The 18860-nt window shown below is 57.2% G+C and overlaps 3 protein-coding genes across 7 annotated transcripts in view; 2 read left to right on the top strand and 1 right to left on the bottom strand.

Annotated features, from left to right (window-relative positions):
- The window catches only part of NDOR1 (NADPH dependent diflavin oxidoreductase 1), a 145681-nt gene that overhangs the window by 10596 nt on the left and 116225 nt on the right, over positions 1–18860 (bottom strand). Inside the window, exons 1-5 of one of the 2 annotated variants that reach the window (XM_079324087.1) lie at positions 3387–3582; positions 2219–2353; positions 1534–1611; positions 1140–1237; positions 332–430 (exon numbers count right to left, since the gene is read on the bottom strand). In XM_079324087.1, coding sequence (XP_079180213.1) covers positions 332–430; positions 1140–1237; positions 1534–1611; positions 2219–2353 — 410 coding nt within the window. In that variant the 5' untranslated portion in view covers positions 3387–3582. Of the gene's footprint in view, positions 1–331; positions 431–1139; positions 1238–1533; positions 1612–2218; positions 2354–3386; positions 3583–18860 lie in introns of those variants that run through there. The other variant, XM_079324088.1, reaches the window with a different exon arrangement.
- TMEM203 (transmembrane protein 203) lies at positions 3554–4134 on the top strand. Its single transcript, XM_079324106.1, has 2 exons — positions 3554–3582; positions 3692–4134. Exon 2 carries the CDS (start codon positions 3715–3717, stop codon positions 4123–4125), a length of 411 nt encoding a protein of 136 aa, XP_079180232.1. The 5' UTR covers positions 3554–3582; positions 3692–3714; the 3' UTR covers positions 4126–4134.
- LOC306810939 (ectonucleoside triphosphate diphosphohydrolase 8-like) lies at positions 9613–18092 on the top strand. Of its 4 annotated transcripts, none has more exons than XM_079324101.1 (11): positions 9613–10028; positions 10429–10565; positions 11441–11558; positions 11999–12149; positions 13118–13277; positions 14010–14243; positions 15374–15432; positions 15475–15637; positions 16373–16483; positions 17315–17452; positions 17874–18092. In XM_079324101.1, the coding sequence occupies exons 2-11, from the start codon at positions 10443–10445 to the stop codon at positions 18054–18056; spliced, it is 1440 nt and encodes a 479-aa protein (XP_079180227.1). In that variant the 5' UTR covers positions 9613–10028; positions 10429–10442; the 3' UTR covers positions 18057–18092. The 4 variants fall into 4 exon arrangements, with proteins under 4 accessions (XP_079180227.1, XP_079180226.1, XP_079180225.1 ...); XM_079324100.1 differs by lacking the exon at positions 9613–10028 and adding an exon at positions 10201–10339; XM_079324099.1 differs by lacking the exon at positions 9613–10028 and having other exon boundaries at positions 10370–10565.

The raw sequence follows: 18860 nt of genomic DNA on the forward strand, positions 1-18860 counted from the left end.
CCACTGAAGAGGATCTCCAGTCCCTGAGCACCTGTGAGTGCCTGAGCCATCCACAGCCTTTGGCCCATGCCAGGTGAGCACAGCTGAGGCTGCTGCAATGCCTGCAGGCACAGGGCTGTGTGACACAGCCATACCCTGTTCTGAACAGGTCTGGGGGTCATGGGACACCCTGGAGAAGCAGGTGGCCCAGGTCTTGGCACAGAGGGCTATGAGCAGGTATCAGCACATTCCCAGAGAGCTGCAGCAGCAGCACACAGCCCTGCCATCACCCCTAGGACAGAGCTGCAGGGCACCTGGGGAGCCCCCTGCCACTCCTCCTCTGGGCTCTTACCCCAGGTCATGCTGGTCATCTCCCAAGGCCACTGGCAGCAGCGGGTTGCCCCCTAGCTGGAGCAGCCGTTTGTGCAGCTTCTTTGCAACGAAATTAAACCTGAGCAGAGAATAAGAGAGGGTAGGGCTGCTCCAGCAGCACAGTAGGCACTGCCACAGCACCAGCACAGGCTGCCAGGGCCACCAGAGCAGTATACCCGCAGAGCCAGCACTGTGAGCTGGCCCATGTCCTGCCCAGCCTGTGCTCCAGCCTGTGCCAGTTCACAGAACCAGCTGGGTGCCACTTGCTGGCCCTCACAGGCTGTGCCCAGCCCAGAGATGGGACAAGGAGAGGTCCAGCTTCCTTTCAGGTCAGCTTGTGCCCTAGGGCATAGAACATTTCTTTCCCTCCAGCCCCTCACTGCCCCACGGAGCTCAGGCACACCCATCCCTCCCACTACAGCTCTTTGAGGCACACAGGAACAATCTTCTGGGAGACACCCTGGGACCAACAGGGCTGGCTGGCTGCCACCTCTGTTTATGTCTCCTGATGCCTTGGCCCATAGCTGTGGTAAAAGACTGACACATGAAGTCTGACCCACTGCAGCAAAGCATCCTTGGTGAGGTTGGGAGGAAGGAAAAGGGCAGAAACCTAATTCCTGGGGGCTAGGAGGAACACCGTGGGGCAAGGATTTTTAAGGCTGGTGGGAATTACATTTTGTCTGAGCTGCTGCTTCAGAATCAGACTCTGTCTCCCCTTACCCCCTTTGCTGTCCAGCCACTGTCAGAGCAGTGAGGAGCAGCTGCCCAGGAGCTGCAGAGGTGCTTACTTGGGGTAAGAGGAGTCCCCAAGGCCCAGCACAGCGTAGTCCAGCTGGCACAGGGAGCCAGCAGGGAGGTTCTTCCGGAACAGGAACCGCCAGAACATCTACAAGGGACACAGCCAGCCAGTCCTGCTGCTGCCATGGCACCTTCCTGCCTGCTTGTCCCTGCACCCCTGCTCACCCAACCACTGGGGCCTCCTGAATCCTAGCAGAGTGGGGAGCATGGCTTTCTGCAGAAGTGCCCCCTGCAATCACCTCAGCAGCTCCCTGCTCATGTTCCCTGGGATCTGACTGGTGCTGCTGTGAAGTTCCCCAACAAAAACAACCCCTGCTCGAGCTGCCTCAGGATAGAAAGCTCTGCAGCAGGAACATAAAAGAACAGGGCAGGAGCACATCCTACCTTCATGTTGTCAGGTGGGTCTCCCTGGCCAGTGGTTGCACACACAAACACCACCAAAGACTCATGGATGAGGTTGGCCTGTGGATATAAACACGGCACAGTCAAGTCAGCAGCCTCCAAACTGCTCTGGAGCCACCCTGGGACAGCTGGGGGTATTCAGTCTGGGGAAGAGAAGGCTCCAGGGAGACCTCAGAGCCCCTCCCAGTGCCTAAGGGGGATCCAAGAGAGCTGGAGAGGGACATTGGACAAGGGATGGAGGGACAGGATGAGGGGGAATGTCCATAAGCTGAAGGAGGGCAGGTTTAGGTCAGATATTAGGAAGAAATTCTTCCCTGTGAGGGTGATGAGGTTCTGGCATAGGTTGTCCAGACAAGCTGTGGCTGCCCCATCCCTATCCCTGGAAGTGTCCAAGGCCAGGTTGGACAGGCTTGGAGCAACCAGCACCAAGCCTGTCTGAGCTCAACAGTGTTCAGACAACACTCTCAGGGACATGGTGGGATTGCTGGGGTGTCCTGTGCAGGGCCAGGAGTTGACTCAATGATCCAGATGGGCTCCTTCCAACTCAGCTTGTTCCATGACCCCACAGTCCCATGGGAGGTGTCCCTGCCTGTGGGGCTGCTGGGGATGGAGCAGGAGCAGCAGTGCCCAGAGCAGCAGTGCCCAGAGCAGCCCCGTGTCCCCTCACCACGTCACAGCTGTCCAGGGCCTCCACTCGGCAGTGCAGGTGCCGCCGCTTGGCTTCCCTGCCGACCCGCTCGGCCGTGTCCTGAGCTGTCCCAGTCTGGCTGCCAAAAAGCACAAGGAGTCTCCGTTCTGCCATCTGCAAGACAACAGCAGCAAAGTCACCAGAACGAAGGGAGAGGAGGCAGGCAGAGTTGGGGCTCTCCTGGGCCAAGCAGCACTGACCCCCAGGGGCTGACACAGCACCCAGCCAGCACAGGGGTGGTGAATAGCTGGCACTCAGCAGTGCAATTCAAGGCTCTCTTCCCAGCCCTGTGCAGCACTGAGCAGATGATCCCATGTCCTAGCCAAGAGGATAAGCAGGGACACTACTGTACTCCTTGTCCCCCCAAGCCAGGACAGGAGAGGGACTAAAATCCACATCCTGCCCCACTGAACTGTGCCCTCATCAGCCCAGATTGAGTGCAGCCCTAGGACTGGCTGTTCCCCAATTCTGGTGAAACCTTCCTGTGCACCCTGGGAATCCTCCCTCACCTGAGGGGGCTGGGGTAGAGCCTGGAGGCTCAGGGACAGACAGAGGTGCGACCACACACGGAGCTCTCAGCCAGGCTCTGACAGAGCAAGGGCCCAGCCTGGAGGGAATCCAGCCCTGGAAGCTGTCTGAGCTGCAAACAGCTGCCATCACCATGTGCCCACAGAATGATAAGAAATCAAATAAATATTAGTAAAATCCATATTAATACAAAATTGCAGGATCCCAGACTTAGGTCTGACCCAGTTTGGATCAGAAGAGACCTTAAAGTCCTTCCCATCCCATCCCTGCCATGGCAGAGACCCCTCCCACTGTCCCAGGTGCTCCAGCCCCAGTGTCCAGCCTGGCCTTGGGCACTGCCAGGGACCCAGGGACAGCCACAGCTGCTCTGGGCACCCTGTGCCAGCCCTGCCCACCCTGCCAGGGAACAATTCCTGCCCAATATCCCATCCAGCCCTGCCCTCTGGCACTGGGAGCCATTCCCTGTGCCCTGTTCCTCCATCCCTTGTCCCCAGCCCCTCTGCAGCTCTCCTGGAGCCCCTTCAGGCCCTGGCAGGGTCTCCCCGGGGATTCTCTGCCGGTGAGCATCCCCAGTCCCGGGACCAGGCCCGGCCGGGCTCGGCCGCTCCGCGGGACTCACCACGGACCGGCCCCATGCCGCCACTGACGTTACCACTGTGCGACATCCCCGCTGACGTAATCATCCAGGCCGAGGCGCCGGCACTGCCTGAGCACCGATCCCCCGCATGATGACGTCACCTCTCGTCGCGTCTCCCCGTGACGCCATCGCCCCGCGCCGCCGGGCCGGGCCGGGCCGGGCCTGGTGCCGGTGCCGGGTCAGGGGCTGCTGTTGGTGCCCGTGCCGGGGCCGGGGCCGGGACCTGGCCGGGCCGGGCCGGGCCGGTTGGGGACTTGTGCCGGTGCCGGTATCGGTAGCGGTGTCAGTGCCGGTGCCGTAGCCCCGGACGATGCTGTTCTCGCTGCGCGAGCTCGTGCAGTGGCTCGGCTTCGCCACCTTCGAGATCTTCCTGCACGGGCTGGCGCTGCTCGCCTTCTCCGTGCTGCTTGTTCTCAAGGTGGACGGCGCGGCCGCCGCGCTCTCCTGGTGGATCGTGTTCGTGCCCTTCTTCGCCGCCGACGGGCTCAGCACCTACTTCACCACCATCGTGTCCGTGCGGCTGTTCCAGGACGGCGAGAAGCGCCTGGCGGTGCTGCGGCTCTTCTGGATCCTCACCATCCTCAGCCTCAAGTTCGTGTTCGAGATGCTGCTGTGCCAGAAGCTGGTGGAGCACACGCGGGAGCTCTGGTACGGGCTCATCATGTCGCCCGTCTTCATCCTGCTGCAGCTGCTCATGATCCGGGCGTGCCGCGTGAACTGAGCCCGGCCCGGGGGCTCTCCCTGCCCTGGGGCGCTCCCGGCGCTGTCCCGGCGCTGTCCCGGCACTGTCCCCGCACTGTCCCCGCACTGTCCCGGCGCTGCTCCCGGCGCTGCTCCCGGCGCTGTCCCGGCGCTGTCCCGCGCGGACGGGCAGGTGGCACAGGCTGGCACAGGCTGGCACAGGCTGGCACAGGCTGGCACAGGGGCAGTGCCCCGGCTCGCGGCCGTGTTGCAGAGCATCACGTTTCTCCAAAAGCTGCACATCTCTGTTTGTGCTCCCTCAGCTCCTGCGTTGTCCTGTGCTGTGAGCGCGGCTGGGCTTGACAGTTGTTTTATTTTAGAATAAAAATGTGTTGAAGGATTTGGCTTATTTATAAAATTATTTTTGCCTAGAAAGCAGTTGTACCTAAAACTGCTGCCTGGAGGATGGAGGGTTTTTGTAGATCTCCTGGTACAGCCCAGACTCCTGCCCTGCCCTTCCCAGCAGCTGGCTCATGGATTTCCACCTGCCCCCTCCCCTCCCTGTGCACTTCATACTTCAGTATGCTGACAGGGTTCTGTAAGGCCATGTTGAGAGCACTGATGTGTGTATTTTTGAACAAGAATATAAATTGCCTTTGTGTTTCACTCCATTTCCTAGATATGGAAATGGGGGCATGGGGAGGGCAGGAGTGTGCACAGCTGATGCTGGTTCTGGAGAGGGGTCTCACTGAGCCCCAGCTTCGGGGTGCAAGACTGCCCTCAGAGCCCCCAGATAACAGAAGGAATTCAGTATTTCCTGTGGAAGTGCAGACCAGTGTGTGAAGTGCCAGTGTCATGGGGATGTCCAGAGTGGGATTGTTGGGGTGTTTGTGCAGGGCTGGGGTTGGGCTGGATGATCCCTGTGGGTCCCTTCCATTTCAGGAGATTCTGTGGTTCTTGCACACCCTGAGATGGACCTGGACCTGCCTCACAGGTGACCTTCAGCTCCTGTTTCATGTTAGGATGCAATCTCCCAGGGCTTGGTGTCACCTGCCCCAGGTGCTCAAGTTAATCCACTTGGAGGCTCTCACTGGCACCCCTGAGCCAAGGACATGTCCCCTGGGAGCTGGCACCTTGTCACCTCCAGCTCACACCAGTGTGAGCTCATGCCCCTCTGGCTGTGGTTGTACCACACACCCCCGGTCACCTCTAGTGCACAGGCCACGGGTGCTCCATCACCTGCTGTCACAGCAGGTTTGTCAGCAGCAGCCACGGGGTCACTGCTGTGGGGCTGGATGGGGGCCATGGGGTGGGAGCTGTGTGGGGTCAGTGTCTGCTGCAGCACTGAGGAACTGGAGCTGCAGCAGGTGAGGGACAGCAGAGGAGCAGGACAGGCAGCAAAGCCTCTGAGTCAGGAGGGGACACTCATGGAGTGGCCCTGGGGACCCGTGGTGCCTTTGGACACTCCCACAGCTCCCAACCACCAACTAATTAATAAACTAAGGAAGGGGCTCATCAGACCCAAAGAAGATCAAACAGGTGATGACATCCCTCAGCCTTGCCACGACACTGCACAGGCACGGAGCCCTTTCCTGCTGCCCAGCTCTGGTGGGGCTGCCTGGACCATGAGTCCCAACTAGCACCAGCCCTGTCACGGGGGTGTGGTGTCCAGGACAGGGGCACATCTCCCCGAGTGCCACATCCCCTGTGTGCCACATCCCCCATGTGCCACCTGCCTCACCTGCACGTGGCTTTGCCAGTGTTCTGCTGCTGCCTTGGAGACGAACCAGTGGTCAGCGTGTCCCAGCTCTGCTCCAAGGTAAGGCAGCTTCCCTGGGGTGTGTGGGGACACAGAGGTGCCACAACATTGAGCAGTGGCACTGGCTGTGCTGCCCTGGTGGGGTGCTGGAGTGGGGGGATGGTCTGGCAGCCAGGACCACCCCATGTCCCAGGGCTCATGCCTGGTGCAGACGAGTTGATTGCTGTGCCCAGGGCTACCAAGTTCTGGAACAAACCTTGTCGGGGCATTTGCCCTGGCCCCCAGCAGTGTGCAGTGCTGGTACACTGCTACACAGAATTCCTTCTGGGAGAGCTTCCCAAGGAGAAATCCTTCTGGAGCCTTGCCCCACTGACACAGCTTGAGGGGACCCTGACATCCATTCCCTGCCTGGTGCAAGCATCGAGGATTCTGGCATGGGATGGAGTCTCCCCAAGTCCCAGGCCAGCACTCTTTCCCACCCTGGCAAAGATGAAAATCTTACCTCTGGATTTATTTTTGTTGCTGTGGCTGGTGGGTTGGGTATTGCTGCCAGCAGCTCCTTTCCCAAACCCAACAGCGAGGGAGTGCCCTGCTGGTCTGGCCATGTGGATGCGCTGGGAGAGAAATGCAGCTTCCCAAAGCTAGACCCCAGTCTTGAGCCCTCTGTACCCCTGGGCTGGTGTGCAAGGAGCCTCTGCACAACCCAGCCCAGGTGCCAAAGCAGCATTCCTGTGACAGAAGGGCAGCACCAGCCCCAGCTGCCACCCTTCTGCCTGTGTCCCAGCTCCTGCAGGGATGGGAGGAGCCCTTGGAGAGCCATCTGAAACTGGGAAGGGGTACACTGCAGCAGAGCAGCCAGTGCTGCTGTGTCCAACCACAGCACAGCCTGCCTGGCACAGCCCAGATGGGCTCCATGCACCAGGAGGACAGGCCCCAGCATGACCTGGGCCTCCAGAGGGGAAAGGGGACTCCCAAAAGACATCTAGGAATGGGTGGCCCAAGGGACCTCCATCCCTCCCTGCAACTTGCCATGGGCATCACCTGGGGACAAGGGAACTTCAAATGGTCCAAACTCCACCAGTCTCACTGGAATCAGAGTGGAAGGGAGGGCTGGAGCTGGTCCCTGCTGGGATAAGTCTCAGCAGGACCCAGGGAATGTCTGGCAGAGGAACATGGGGCAGGAGCAAGTGGAGCAGCTCACCTGGAGACATGGGACATGCTCAGAGCCACTGCCTACACCTCCCACCCCGGGACTGGGGTGACGTCATGGAGCAGAAACAGTTCTGGGAAATGAGAGACTCCCTTTTTTAACCCTGAGTCAGGCTGCTTTCCTTTCAGAAGGCACCAGGAAGGTGCTGCCAGGGGAGGTGATGTCATTTCACAAACACCAGTCAGCCCAGAGCCTGGCAGTGATTGCTGGGCTGGGGCCCCACCGAGTCCCCACACCAGAGTGACAACTCCTTTCTGGGTCCCAGAGTCATTCCAAGGGCCACGGGCAAATAAATACATTTCAAAAGCAGATCAAATAGGGGTGTGTGCGTACTCTAGCCACTGCTTCACAGCAGATTTGTCTATCAGAAGTCAGAATGGGACACTTGGTCTCTTTCTCAATTACCAGCAAATAGCACATTTCATTCTCACCAGAGTACAGCCCTGAAGGTCAAGAGGGATGGAGCTGGTGTGCCCGAGGGAGCCATGTGGGAGCAGCTGCTCCTGGGGGCCAGGAATCCCATGGCCCTTCCAGGTCCTGGGATGCTCAGACAGCCTGAGACCCCGAATTTTAGCAGAGACACCCCTTTGGGTGGGACTGGCTGAAGAAAATTGAAGGCTGGTTACACCACAGAGGCAGGGTGTTGCTGGGGCATTGCTGGGGCATTGCTGGGGAGGGTCAGGGGCAATGAGGGCTCTCCTGCACAGCATTTCCCTGTTTGACTCAGCTGAGATAAGGCAGCTAGAACTGTGTCCTTCCTCACACATCCTTGTGATCTCCAGGGCAGCATCACCTGGCAGAGCTGCAGAGCTGCACATGGGGCCACCAAGGGCAAGGGGGAACAGCCCCTCAACAACACTTCTGGGACTATTTCTTTATTACAAAAAGGGACAGGTAAAGTAAAGTGAAGAGTTACTCATCCTGTGTTTGGGTTTGGAGCTGGAGGTTTTGGGCAGCTCTGGGGGCACACAGCCACTGGCAGTGCCACATGTACCTGAGGGACAAGGGCTGGCTGGTGCCTCTCTGTCCTAAGGGGGGATGAGACCCCTGTGCTCAGAACAGTCGTGTGCAGTCAGCAGGGGATTTCCAGAGCAGGGACACGCACCCATCCACTCCTCCCACTGAATCCAGATGAATCCAAGGGTTGTGTGTTGTGTGGAGGTGGGAATGCAGGAGTGGTGGCACCCTCTGGGCTTCAGGAGCCACCCCAAAGGAACCTGTCATGGGAATACTGAAGTGCCATGAGCCCACAGAGACTGTTCTGACAATGCTGTTGTGTCACAAAATGAACAAGTATGTGCTTGTTTCATTCTTCCAGGTAAGAGTCAACTATGCTTTTCCAAAAATAAGGCGAGACTTATGGAAAACACACAATGGACATTTCCCTAAGTCTAAGAGAGAGGATTTGTTGAAATAAAGTACCACAAGAAGGTTAAAAATTCACTGCAGTACAGAACAAACAAAGACCTTGCGAATGCCAAAGGAATAACCAACCCTGCAGGAACCTAGAGTCATGACCTGAGAAGTGAAGAGCAGGAGCACACTATAAATCAAATTACAAAGCCAAAGAGCAGCTTCTCGTGTGATTGCAGTGCTCATTACCATTGTAAAATCCCTGCCCACAGGCTGTGATCACTCCTTATTCACATAGGCCCCTTTCCCACAGAGCATGAGGAGTAAAAGAAGTATCTTTAAATGAGGCAGAGACTGAAAAACCAATGGCTGTGCTATTTGTGGTTAGCTGTAGGGAAATGCTGATTTCTATTCCTTCAAATGTGTAAAAGTGGGCACCTGGCATAGTGAGGGTGTGTCAGCTTTGTTGATTCACCACCCAGCACCCATCTCTGCGTAGATGTGAAATAAAATCATTATCTCGACTCAGAGCGTGAATCTGCTTCTTGCACGTGGGTGAAAGACCCCAGATTAGGGACAGCAGGAAGAGGGAGTGGCCAGGAGGTCTGAGGAGCACCTGGGGACTGCTGCACCTGGTTTCACAGCATGGTGACACTGCCATGCACAGCAGGGCTCTGAAACACCAGCAAGGTGCTGGGGAGGGTCAGGGGCAATGAGAGCTCCCCAGCACAGCAATTCCCTCCCAGCACTGCCCCGTGTGACTCAGCTGAGGCAGCTGGAACTGGGTCAGATCCTGGTGATAGCCCCACCAGGGCTTATCAGGGACAGCATCAGCAGGAAGCAGCTCGGCTGTATGGCCCAAGGAGCAGTTCCCTGCTCCCCAGCCCTTCGGCTCCTGGGAGCCCTGAGTCCTTCCCACTCCCTCACCTCTGCTCGGGGTCTGCAGGAACCCCAGGAGCCTCACAAAGCTGGGTCACACACAGGGAAGGGATGACCACAGTTCCAGCTGGGCTGTGATGGTGTCTTGGCCTCTCCAGTGTCCCCTGGCAAAGCCCAGCCAGTGCTGCTGAGACCCCCCTGGCAGGGCAATCCTTCCCTCTGATGTGAGTTTCTATCTCACTGTAGTAAAAGTTACTATCAGATACCCAGCACTCCATTAGATTTCTGGGCAGTGGGTGCTGCAAATACCACTCTCACCTCTTACAGAGCTTGTAGAGAGCTTGTAATGGGAGTGTTAAGGCTGGGAGAGCAAAGAGAAAACAGAAATGGGGGCCGTGACAGCACAGAGAAGCAGAGGGACAAGGGTTAAATTATGTTTCCATTCAAATGAGGAGGAGGAGGCTGAAGATAAGGGCAATGCCAAACTGGGCCACGAATATACACCTGCAGGACAAACAGGAGAACAGACATTCAAAAGTTTCGCCTGAGGCTGATGAGTCCTCAGAGAAAATAATTGGGGGAAAATTTTCCAGCAGTATCCTCTTTGAAAGGACATAAAAGACAAGTCCCAGCTGGGTTTGCTGCACTGGAGGAGCACAGAGGGGTCCCACAGGGGCACAGCCTGGGTGAGCCGGGGCAGGGCTGTGGGAGTGCCGGCAGGTGAGCTGTCCTTCCTGGGCAGGTGAGCTGTCCTTCCTGGGCAGGTGAGCAGTCCTTCCTCAGCAGGTGAGCTGTCCTTCCTCCAGCCTGGGAATCACAGCCTCCCTGCCCTCCCCTGTGCCTCAGCTGAGGGCTCTGCAGCTCCCTGTGCTCTGCAGGGCTCCTCCTGTCCCTCCCAGACCCTACCCTTGTGATCCTATCATGGTTCTGCCAGGCTGCAGAGCAACCAGCCCCTCTTTCCTCCAACTCTCTGTGTTTTATCCTAATACTGCTTTTCCCAGGAAAAGATCTGATTATTCACCAGGATTTCTGAGTGGCACAGCTGGAGCCAGGGTCAGCTTTTGGAGCAGATCTCCTTGCAGCTCTCACTCACACCATTGTTCCCAGGTCCAACCACCTTTCTCCCATGTTTGGGTTTTCAGGAGCCTTCACCCCAATGCTGACCAGGAAGAAGTCCTTCATCAGTGCCATTGTTGGGACACTGGTGGCACTCTCCATCACCGCCCTGGTTCTCAGCCTGGTGAGGGTTGAAGATGTGACACTGCCACCCACGGTCAAGGTGAGCCCAGAGAAGGTCCCTGAGCACCTGTGGTGAGCCCTGTCACCTTGGGGAGGTGCCCTGAGCCAGCAGCTGCTCTGTGGGGCTCAGAGGGGCAATGGGGTCAGGTCCTGCCTGCCTGGGAGTAGCAGGGTGGGTGTTTTGTCCCTACCTCAAGCAGAGGAAAGTCAGAGGGGAAGACTCCTCTGGAACTCATCCCCATGCTGTGCCAGATATGGGGACTACCTTGGGTAGGGATGGGTAGGGCAGAGCTGCTCTGCCACAGCACCTCTGTGTTCCCCTTGTTCCTGCCAGCTCCCCCCAGTCTGTCCATACCCTCACACCATGACACAAGCATCCTGCCTCCCCCTGTCCTGCCCTGGGCATGGCATCCCCAGCTGCTGGAGAGGGCTGACAGGGGTTTGGGTGAGGGGGAAGGCTTTATGGGGGAGAGAGCTGACAGGGGTTTGGATGAGGGGGAAGGCTTTATGGAGGAGAGGCAGAGGGCTGAGTGTTCCTGGAGAGGCCCTACCATCCCTGCCCAGGCTGGGTGCAGCCATGGGGTAGCAGAGAGCATGAGAAATGGGAGAGTTGCAGGTCCCAAGGTGGGGCCAGTGTAGACACAAAAGGTATGTGACCATGAAAGAAAATAAAAAAGCATGAGGAAAGAACAGGAAATGTTTGTGTGAGTTGGCATTGCAGCACAGACCTCAGGAGAGAGAATGACAGTCCCTTAGTCACTGTGGGGGGCTGAGGCTCTGCTTTGCCATGGCACAGCTGATGGGTTTTGTGCCTCAGGTTTTTGGGGAATCGTCTGGCCCCATGGCCCTGGCAGGGTGACAGTGGGGCCAGGCTGCTGCTCCTCTACCTTGCTTATGTGCTGATTTCCCTTCCAGTATGGGATGGTGTTTGATGCAGGCTCATCCCACACCTCTCTGTTTGTCTATGAGTGGGATTCAGACAAGGAGAACAACACTGGAGTGGTCAGCCAGACCTTGTCCTGTGATGTCCAGGGTCAGTATCCCCCTGCTGTGGGCTCTGTCCTGCCTGTTTGAGTGGGGGTGGGGTGACCTGGCAGGATAGCCCTGTCCCTTGGGCTGGCACTGCTGTGGCTGTGCTGGGGGCTCCCCGAGCCCCGGGCCCTTTGCCCATGCACTGGGGGGACTGAAGCACACCAATGGTGAATCAGATTTTGTTCCTCCACCTGGAGTGCCCCAGCTACTGTCCTGGCTGGAGAAGGTGTCACCTATAGTGACTGGGGACACTGCTGAAAGCATGGGAGACATGGGAGAGGAACAAACATGTGGCTCAGTCAGGTCTCAGGGGACCAGGGGACCCTGGAAAAGTACCTTTGCTGCTAAGAACAGACAGCCCTCACTGCCCTGTGCCCTCCTGGTCCCACAACCCTGACCAAGCCATTCTCATCAGCCTGTCCCACCCTGACTCTTTTTCAGGGCAAGGCATATCAAGCTATGCCAACAATCCTCCTGAAGCTGGCAATTCCCTAAGGGAGTGTCTGGATAAAGCCCTGCAGGTTGTTCCTGCTGAGAAGCAGAGGGACGTCCCAGTTTATCTTGGAGCAACGGCTGGCATGAGGCTACTGAGGTACTGCTGTGGGACAGGGGGTTACAGCAGTGACAGAGCTGCAAACAGCCACTGCCAGGACAGTTCCTGCATGGGCCAGGACCCCAGTTCCCACACTGCCATGAGCAAACTACTGGGGAGAGAGGAGAAGGGAGAAAGGCAGCCTGGTGAGGACACAGGGAGGGCTGAACTGTCCTGAGCAGTGTCTGTGGGGACATCCCAGGATGGTGCTGCATGCCCAGCTCTATGCAAGAAATATTTTCCACAGCTTTGTTTGCTCTTCATTATTCCTTACTAACAAGGGGGTTGGGATGCCCCCATGTGCCACATGCCCATGTGGGTGGGTGCTGGTGGGGCAGAGATAGGAGGCAACAAGTGCTGCAGGTCCTGTCCTCACCTTTCACCAGCCCATATTTGCTCTCTTCAAGTGCCAGCCTTCATTTCATGGCTCTTGGTTTTTATGGCTGCAGATAGCTCATGTTATTTCTGTGCCCTGGCAATCAGACCTGGGAAGGAGCTGGGCCATAGCCTGAAGGTGGCTCACTTCAGAGACCAAGAACAGCCCTGAGACATCTTCCCCACTGAGAGGTCTGAACCTAGGCTGGAACTTTCCTGAAAAAACCCTGGAGGTCAGAAATCATCCCTAGCTTGGGCACAGCCAGGGGGTGATGTTCAAACCCGGGTCTTGCAGCACAACCCCAATCTGCAGCACTTAGACAGGGAAGGGTGGCTGGGAAGGCTCTGGGTGACTGGGATCAGGCTGCACTTTGGGGAGGGGTTGCTGTTGCTCCAAGATTGGCAATGCCAAGCCAGGATAGCTGGGATTTATCCTGGATGAGCAGCTCAGTCATGTGGCAGGAAACTTCCTTTCAGACAGACTGCTTGTGGCAAAAACTGTGAGTATGTGGAACTGGGAGAGAACCAGAGCCTTGCTTTGTGTTTCCTTTGGTGTAGTTAGGTATGTGTCCTGTCCTTTGCATCCTTCCTAGGGAACAGAACAGCTCAGTAACAGAGCAAGTCCTGGCTGAGGTTGCTAAAACCATGCAGGAGTACCCTGTGGCTTTCAAAGGGGCTCGAATCCTTACAGGAGAGGAAGAGGGGGCCTATGGCTGGATCACCATCAACTACCTGCTGGACTCCTTCACCAAGGTGGGAGAAGGGTGGAACCCTCACTCCTTTACTAATACAGCTTTTCTGATTTTCCTTAAGCTTTCTCAGTGCAGGACAGATCAGGATTAGAGGCTTTTGGGAATGATCGAGGGGAAGGAGACACATCCTCTGGCTTGTCCACAGTGAGTGAGGAGGGAGAGCTAAGGAATGAGGGTGTCTGTTGAGAGCTCTGGGCAATCTCCACATGTGTGGACAGAGGGTCTCTCAGGGACAGTGAGGTCAGTGCAGCACAGCTGGGCTTTGTCTCCCTGCCCTGGGAAGCTCCATCTCCCTGCAGTGCTGGGAGACTCCAGTTGAAGGCAGCTCAAACCAAAGCTCTGTCCCAGCCCTGTCACTGCTCAGTGCAGTGCTGGCAGTATTGGGCTCCTGGAGGGGCTGCTGGAGGATTCTTGGATAGAAATTCTTCCTCTTGCAACAGGACCCCTGCAACCTCCTCAGGAAGGACAAGTCCCAAGCCAGTCCCCACCAGCACTTTGGTCTGGGGATGGTCACTCAGAGCCAGGTGAACCCACAGCAAATCAGCACCTCCTGACCACCTGAGAGTTCCATCTCTGATAAATATTCTGGCTGCCTGGGCAGGGAGGGTGGGGGAGGGCTCACAGGAAGAGGTCCATTGAATTTAATAACAAAATCCTGTTGCTTCATTGGGATGAGAATTCTGCTCAGGGCATTCTGTGCTACTCCTCTTCCTCTCCTGTCTCTCCTTGGCAGTACTCTCCCAAAGCACACACATGGCTTCGTCCGGAGACAGCCAACATTTTTGGGGCACTGGATCTTGGAGGAGCATCCACTCAAATCACCTTTATGCCTGAAGGTTCAGTACTGAGCCAAAATGAAGCCTCTGAGTTCACCCTGTATGGGTACAGCTACAAGATCTACACTCACAGCTACCTCTGCTACGGGCAGAACGAGATGCTGAAGAGGCTGGCAAAGGAATTAATTGTGGTGAGAGGCTGCTGAGGGGTAATTGGCCTGTAGTGTCATGATGCCAACCACACATCTGTTAATGCACAAAGTAAGGACAGGCAGGGCTCTTCTGGAGAGGCATCAGCAAGGACATAGAGCAAAGACAGGCTCCTTGGAGCATGGCAGGGCAAATGGGGAGAGGAGCACGGACATCATGGAATCCCAGACTGATTTGGGTTGGAAGGGACTTTAACGCTCGTCTTGTTCTGCCCCCTTCCATGGACAGGGATACCTTCCACTATCCTAGGGTGCTCCAAGCCCCATCCAACCTGGCCTGGGACACTTCCAGGGATGGGGAAAATGCCAAAAGGGGCAGTTTGTGATCTTCTGGCTTTACATGGGGTGTACAGAAATGCAGGTCGAGGCTCTTCTCAGAGGTGCAGAGTGCCAGGACAAGAGGCAAGGGGCACAAGCTGGAGCATCTGAGTTTCCAAGCAAAGGGAAAAGGTTTTCTCCAATAGGTATGATCAGATATTGGAATCAGACCCAGAAATGCTATGAGCATCATCTCTGGATATCCTCAGAACTTGATGGGTGGAGGCTCTGAGCAAGCTGCTCTAGCTGGTCATGCTTTAACAAGAGGGTTGGCGCAGGGAACCTACAGCTCCCCTGAGCCTCAGCTACTCTGTGACTTCGTGGACCTGAGAAACATGAGCTGAAGACTTTTCTCAGGCCATATTTTGGAAGGTCAGAGGTGAAGAGCATCTTCATGGAGCTGCACCTTGCCAGCAGAGCAGCCTTGGTGAGCCAGAAGGGTTTGCTCTTCCTATATGGTCTGGAAGATCCCACATGGTGACCCTGGATAGGGTTGGAGCTAGAACCAGATCTAGAGCTGGGGTGGAGGGGGCTTTATATGTCCCCAAAAATGATCCTTCTGGCCAGGGCAGAGGCATACTGGGTCCTTGAAACTGGTCTGCCTCTGTGGGAGAGGGAATGAGACAAAGCAGAGTGAGAACTATTGCTGGGCTCATGCTGGGACAGCCAAGGCCAGGACCGAAGGGCAGGAGTTGGTAATGTCGGTGCCTGGGCTCTGGGGACATGCTGGGTGTGTCCAGATGCGGCCAGGAGGGTCTGCAGGAGCCGCAGCTGCATTTTGCTGTCCCCAGGAGTCGTCCCCCAGCACACGAATCCAGCACCCCTGCTACCCCCAGGGCTACAGCGAGAGCGTGTCGCTGCCGTCCCTCCGCGGCAGCCCCTGCACGGCCGGCAGCGAGCTGGCCCCGGGCGGCAGCAGCGTCACCCTGGAGGGCAGGGGCAACGCCAGCGCCTGCCTGGCCGCCCTCAGGAAGCTCTTCAACTTCTCGGCGTGTGGCCACAGCCAGCACTGCAGCTTTGACGGCGTCTACCAGCCCCCGATCCGGGGACAATTTGTTGTAAGCCAACCCCACCTCCTCGGAGTGCCCCGTGGGTGCCACTGTCACCTCCCTGCAGGGAACAGGGACAAGAGGCCCCCAGGCACCGCTGCCTGAGGCACACTAGAGACTGCTGCTGGATGCTCTTCCAGCCAAACCTCCAAACGGGACCATCTTGATAATCATGGCATCCCAGACTGGTTTGGGGTGGAAGGGGCCTTCAAGCTCATCTTGAGCCACCCCTTGCCATGGGCAGGGACACCTTCTACTACCCCAGGTTCCTCCAATCCCTGTCCAACCTGGCCTTGAACACTCCCATGGAATTGTTCATAAAACAGCAGTTTGTCAATAGGAGTTGAGACAGCAGCCTTCAGGCAAGGCTCTGGCTCTGCGGGCTGTGCTGCTGTGACAGCAGGCACCAACCCCAGCCCATCACCTGCTGGGACAGGGACAACAACACCCACAAACCCCAGCCCATCACCTGCTGGGACAGGAACAACAACACCCACAAACCCCAGCCCATCACCTGCTGGGACAGGAACAACAACACCCACAAACCCCAGCCCATCACCTGTTAGACAGGGACAACAACACCCACAAACCCCAGCCCATCACCTGTTGGACAGGGACAACAATGCCCCGGCACTACCTGTGGTGGGACAAACCCCGTGAAGGAAACCCCTCCCTCCTGCAATGGGGCAGCTGCTGGGTGTGCCCCATTGCAGCTCTCCAGTGTTTCTGTCTCTTGCCTTGCAGGCCTTCTCTGCCTTTTACTATAACTTCAAGTTCCTGAACCTGACAGAGGGGCAGCCACTGGCCGTGGTCAGAGAGGCCATCGAGGGGTTCTGCACAAGGAGCTGGGAGGATGTATGTTCCTTAGGATGGAGGCTGTGTGGAACATTCAGAAGGAAAGGGGTTGAGGGGTGGGGGGAGGGAGTGGGGACCCCTCCAGGGCAAAGCTCTCTGGCTCCGAGCTGTGCCCTACACAGCAGAGCCACCCCTGAGCTCTGTGTGGAGCTGAGACTGTCCTGCATGCACTCCTTGCTCATACTCCCTTGGGAAAAGGGCAGCAAGGGCAGACAAGGGCAGCAAGATCTCATCTCCAGCACCAGATCTGGGATTGGAGGTGAGGATGGGGATGCCAGGGAGGATGGTGAGACCAGAGCCAACTGCTGGCACAAGGCTGGAGACAAGTAAAATCTTGGAATCATAGAACTCCAGACTGGTTTGGTTGGGAAAGGTCATTTTTTTCCACATCCCTGACATAAGCAGGAACACCTTCCACTAGACCAGGTTGCTCTAAACCCATCCAACTGGCCTTGAGCACTTCCAGAGATGGGGCAGCCACAGCTTCTCTGGGCAGCAAATGGGAGTGGGTAAACCCAGAAATGTGCCAGTACCACCACGGGGCACAGAGCAGGAGCTCCTGGATGAGTGGGCTGGGATGGGACAATCTGGGCAGGAGGAGCTACAGTAAGCTACAATATATGCCTCTGTTTCCATGCGGAGTATAATTCCTCCCCTAAGGAGTTGCCCTGTATAGAGAAGTCCAAAATCACTGCCCAGCCCAGAAGTCTCTTCTGGATGCTGGTGACTGTGGAGCCACTGCCACATATGCAGCACATTTCAGGGCTTTGTCTCTGCACAGAAATGTCCTGTGAATAACATCCTTTCCTCCCCAAACACTCCCCATCCCAGCTGTCTTCCAGCTACCCCAAAGAGAATCCCAAGCGACTGCCTAAATACTGTGCCAATGCCAACTACATCCTCACACTCCTGCTCGATGCCTACAAGTTCAATGAGAGCAGCTGGAACAACATCATCTTCCAGATGAAGGTGGGCACTGCTGTCAGCCTGTGAGGGGGAGCAGAGTCCTGGGGGACAGCCAGCCCCATGGTGGGGCGCTGGGGAGAACCAGCCCCATGGTGGGGTGCTGGGGAGAACCAGCCCCATATTGGGGTGTTGGGGGAGAACCAGCCCCATATTGGGGTTCTGGGACAGAACCAGCTCCATACTGGGGTGCTGGAAGAGAACCAGCCCCATATTGGGGTGATGGGGAGAGCCAGACCCTGCGTTGGGGTGCTGGGGAAGAGTCAGTTCCCTGTTGGGGTGCTGGGGAGCAACAGTGCAGAGAGCCCTGCCTGCCCCCGTGCTGGCACTGCTGTGGGCACAGCTGCTGTGTGTTTGTGCTGGGCAGCAGTGGGGGTGGCCCCGTGCCAGCAGTGCCTCTCCTGCAGCATTAACCCTGTCCCCTCAGGCGGGGAGTGCTGATGTAGGCTGGACACTGGGGTACATGCTGAACCTCACCAACATGGTGCCAGCCGAGGCTCCAGCCAGCCTGAAGGGGCACAGGCCTTCCCTGTGGGCTGCAGCCATCACCTTCATCATCCTCACCCTCATCCTGGGGCTCGTTGCCCTGCTCCTGCTGCTGTGGCTGTAGGAGCCTGGCCGTATCTGGGAACAGAGCAGGGCTGCTGTGCTGTGCTGGAGTCCTGTGGGACTGGAGCCCAGGGCTGGGGCTGTGCGGCTGAGCACATTCATCTCTACAGCTCCAGAGAAACCGGGTCTGCTTTTCCATGGGCCTAGCCCCCAACAGACAGGCCCTCTCTGAGGTTTCCAGAGGAGCTCCACTCCCATGGAGACACAATGGGATCAGCCTGCAGAAGCCTCAGCCAAAGCTGTGTGCCTCCTGTCACCTCACTGCCTGTCACAGACATGGCTTCATCCCAGCAGCTGGCCACGGGGCTGTGGAGGGCCAGCCTGGCCATGGCACAGTGCCCCAGTGCCAGCCTGGTGGGGCATGGTGCAGGCACCTGGGGACAGGGAGCTCCATGGAATGCTGGCTCCATCAGCACGGTCACCAACAGCCAGGCGGGCCCTGCTGGGTCTGCCCGCCTAAGGGATGCTCTGTGGGACCCCAGCTGGCCCTTGGAGGGCCTGTGGCTGGGGCTTACATGGACATGGTCTTGGAGGGATAAAGAAAACTGAGCAGCCCAAGTCAGAAGTATGGCCCATGCCCTTCCAGAGAGTCCATCTCATCATCTCATCAGTGTGTTATGCCATGTCATGTCATCTCACCATTCATCTCATCTTCCTTTTCACCTGGAATAAAGGGATTGATACTGCTCAGTGCCTTCCTGGAGACAGTACTGTCCCACCAGCAGAAGGCCTGGACCCTGTGGGTGTCAGGATGAGGCTCCAGCAGGCTGTGAGTCCTGCCCTGCACGTGGCTGAGCTGGGTCCT

The sequence above is a fragment of the Erithacus rubecula genome (genome assembly GCF_903797595.1).
Source record: "Erithacus rubecula genome assembly, chromosome: 21".
In the NCBI taxonomy this organism is placed as follows: domain Eukaryota; kingdom Metazoa; phylum Chordata; class Aves; order Passeriformes; family Muscicapidae; genus Erithacus; species Erithacus rubecula.

Bases quoted from the DNA above. Each gene is read 5' to 3' on its own strand.
- LOC306810939 (XM_079324099.1), top strand. From the start codon at position 10,413: ATGTTTGGGTTTTCAGGAGCCTTCACCCCAATGCTGACCAGGAAGAAG. The intron at 10,566-11,440 runs GTGAGCCCAGAG...TTTCCCTTCCAG, and splicing joins CACTGCCACCCACGGTCAAG to TATGGGATGGTGTTTGATGC. The intron at 15,433-15,474 runs GTCGCTGCCGTC...CACGGCCGGCAG, and splicing joins CAGGGCTACAGCGAGAGCGT to CGAGCTGGCCCCGGGCGGCA.
- TMEM203 (XM_079324106.1), top strand. From the start codon at position 3,715: ATGCTGTTCTCGCTGCGCGAGCTCGTGCAGTGGCTCGGCTTCGCCACC.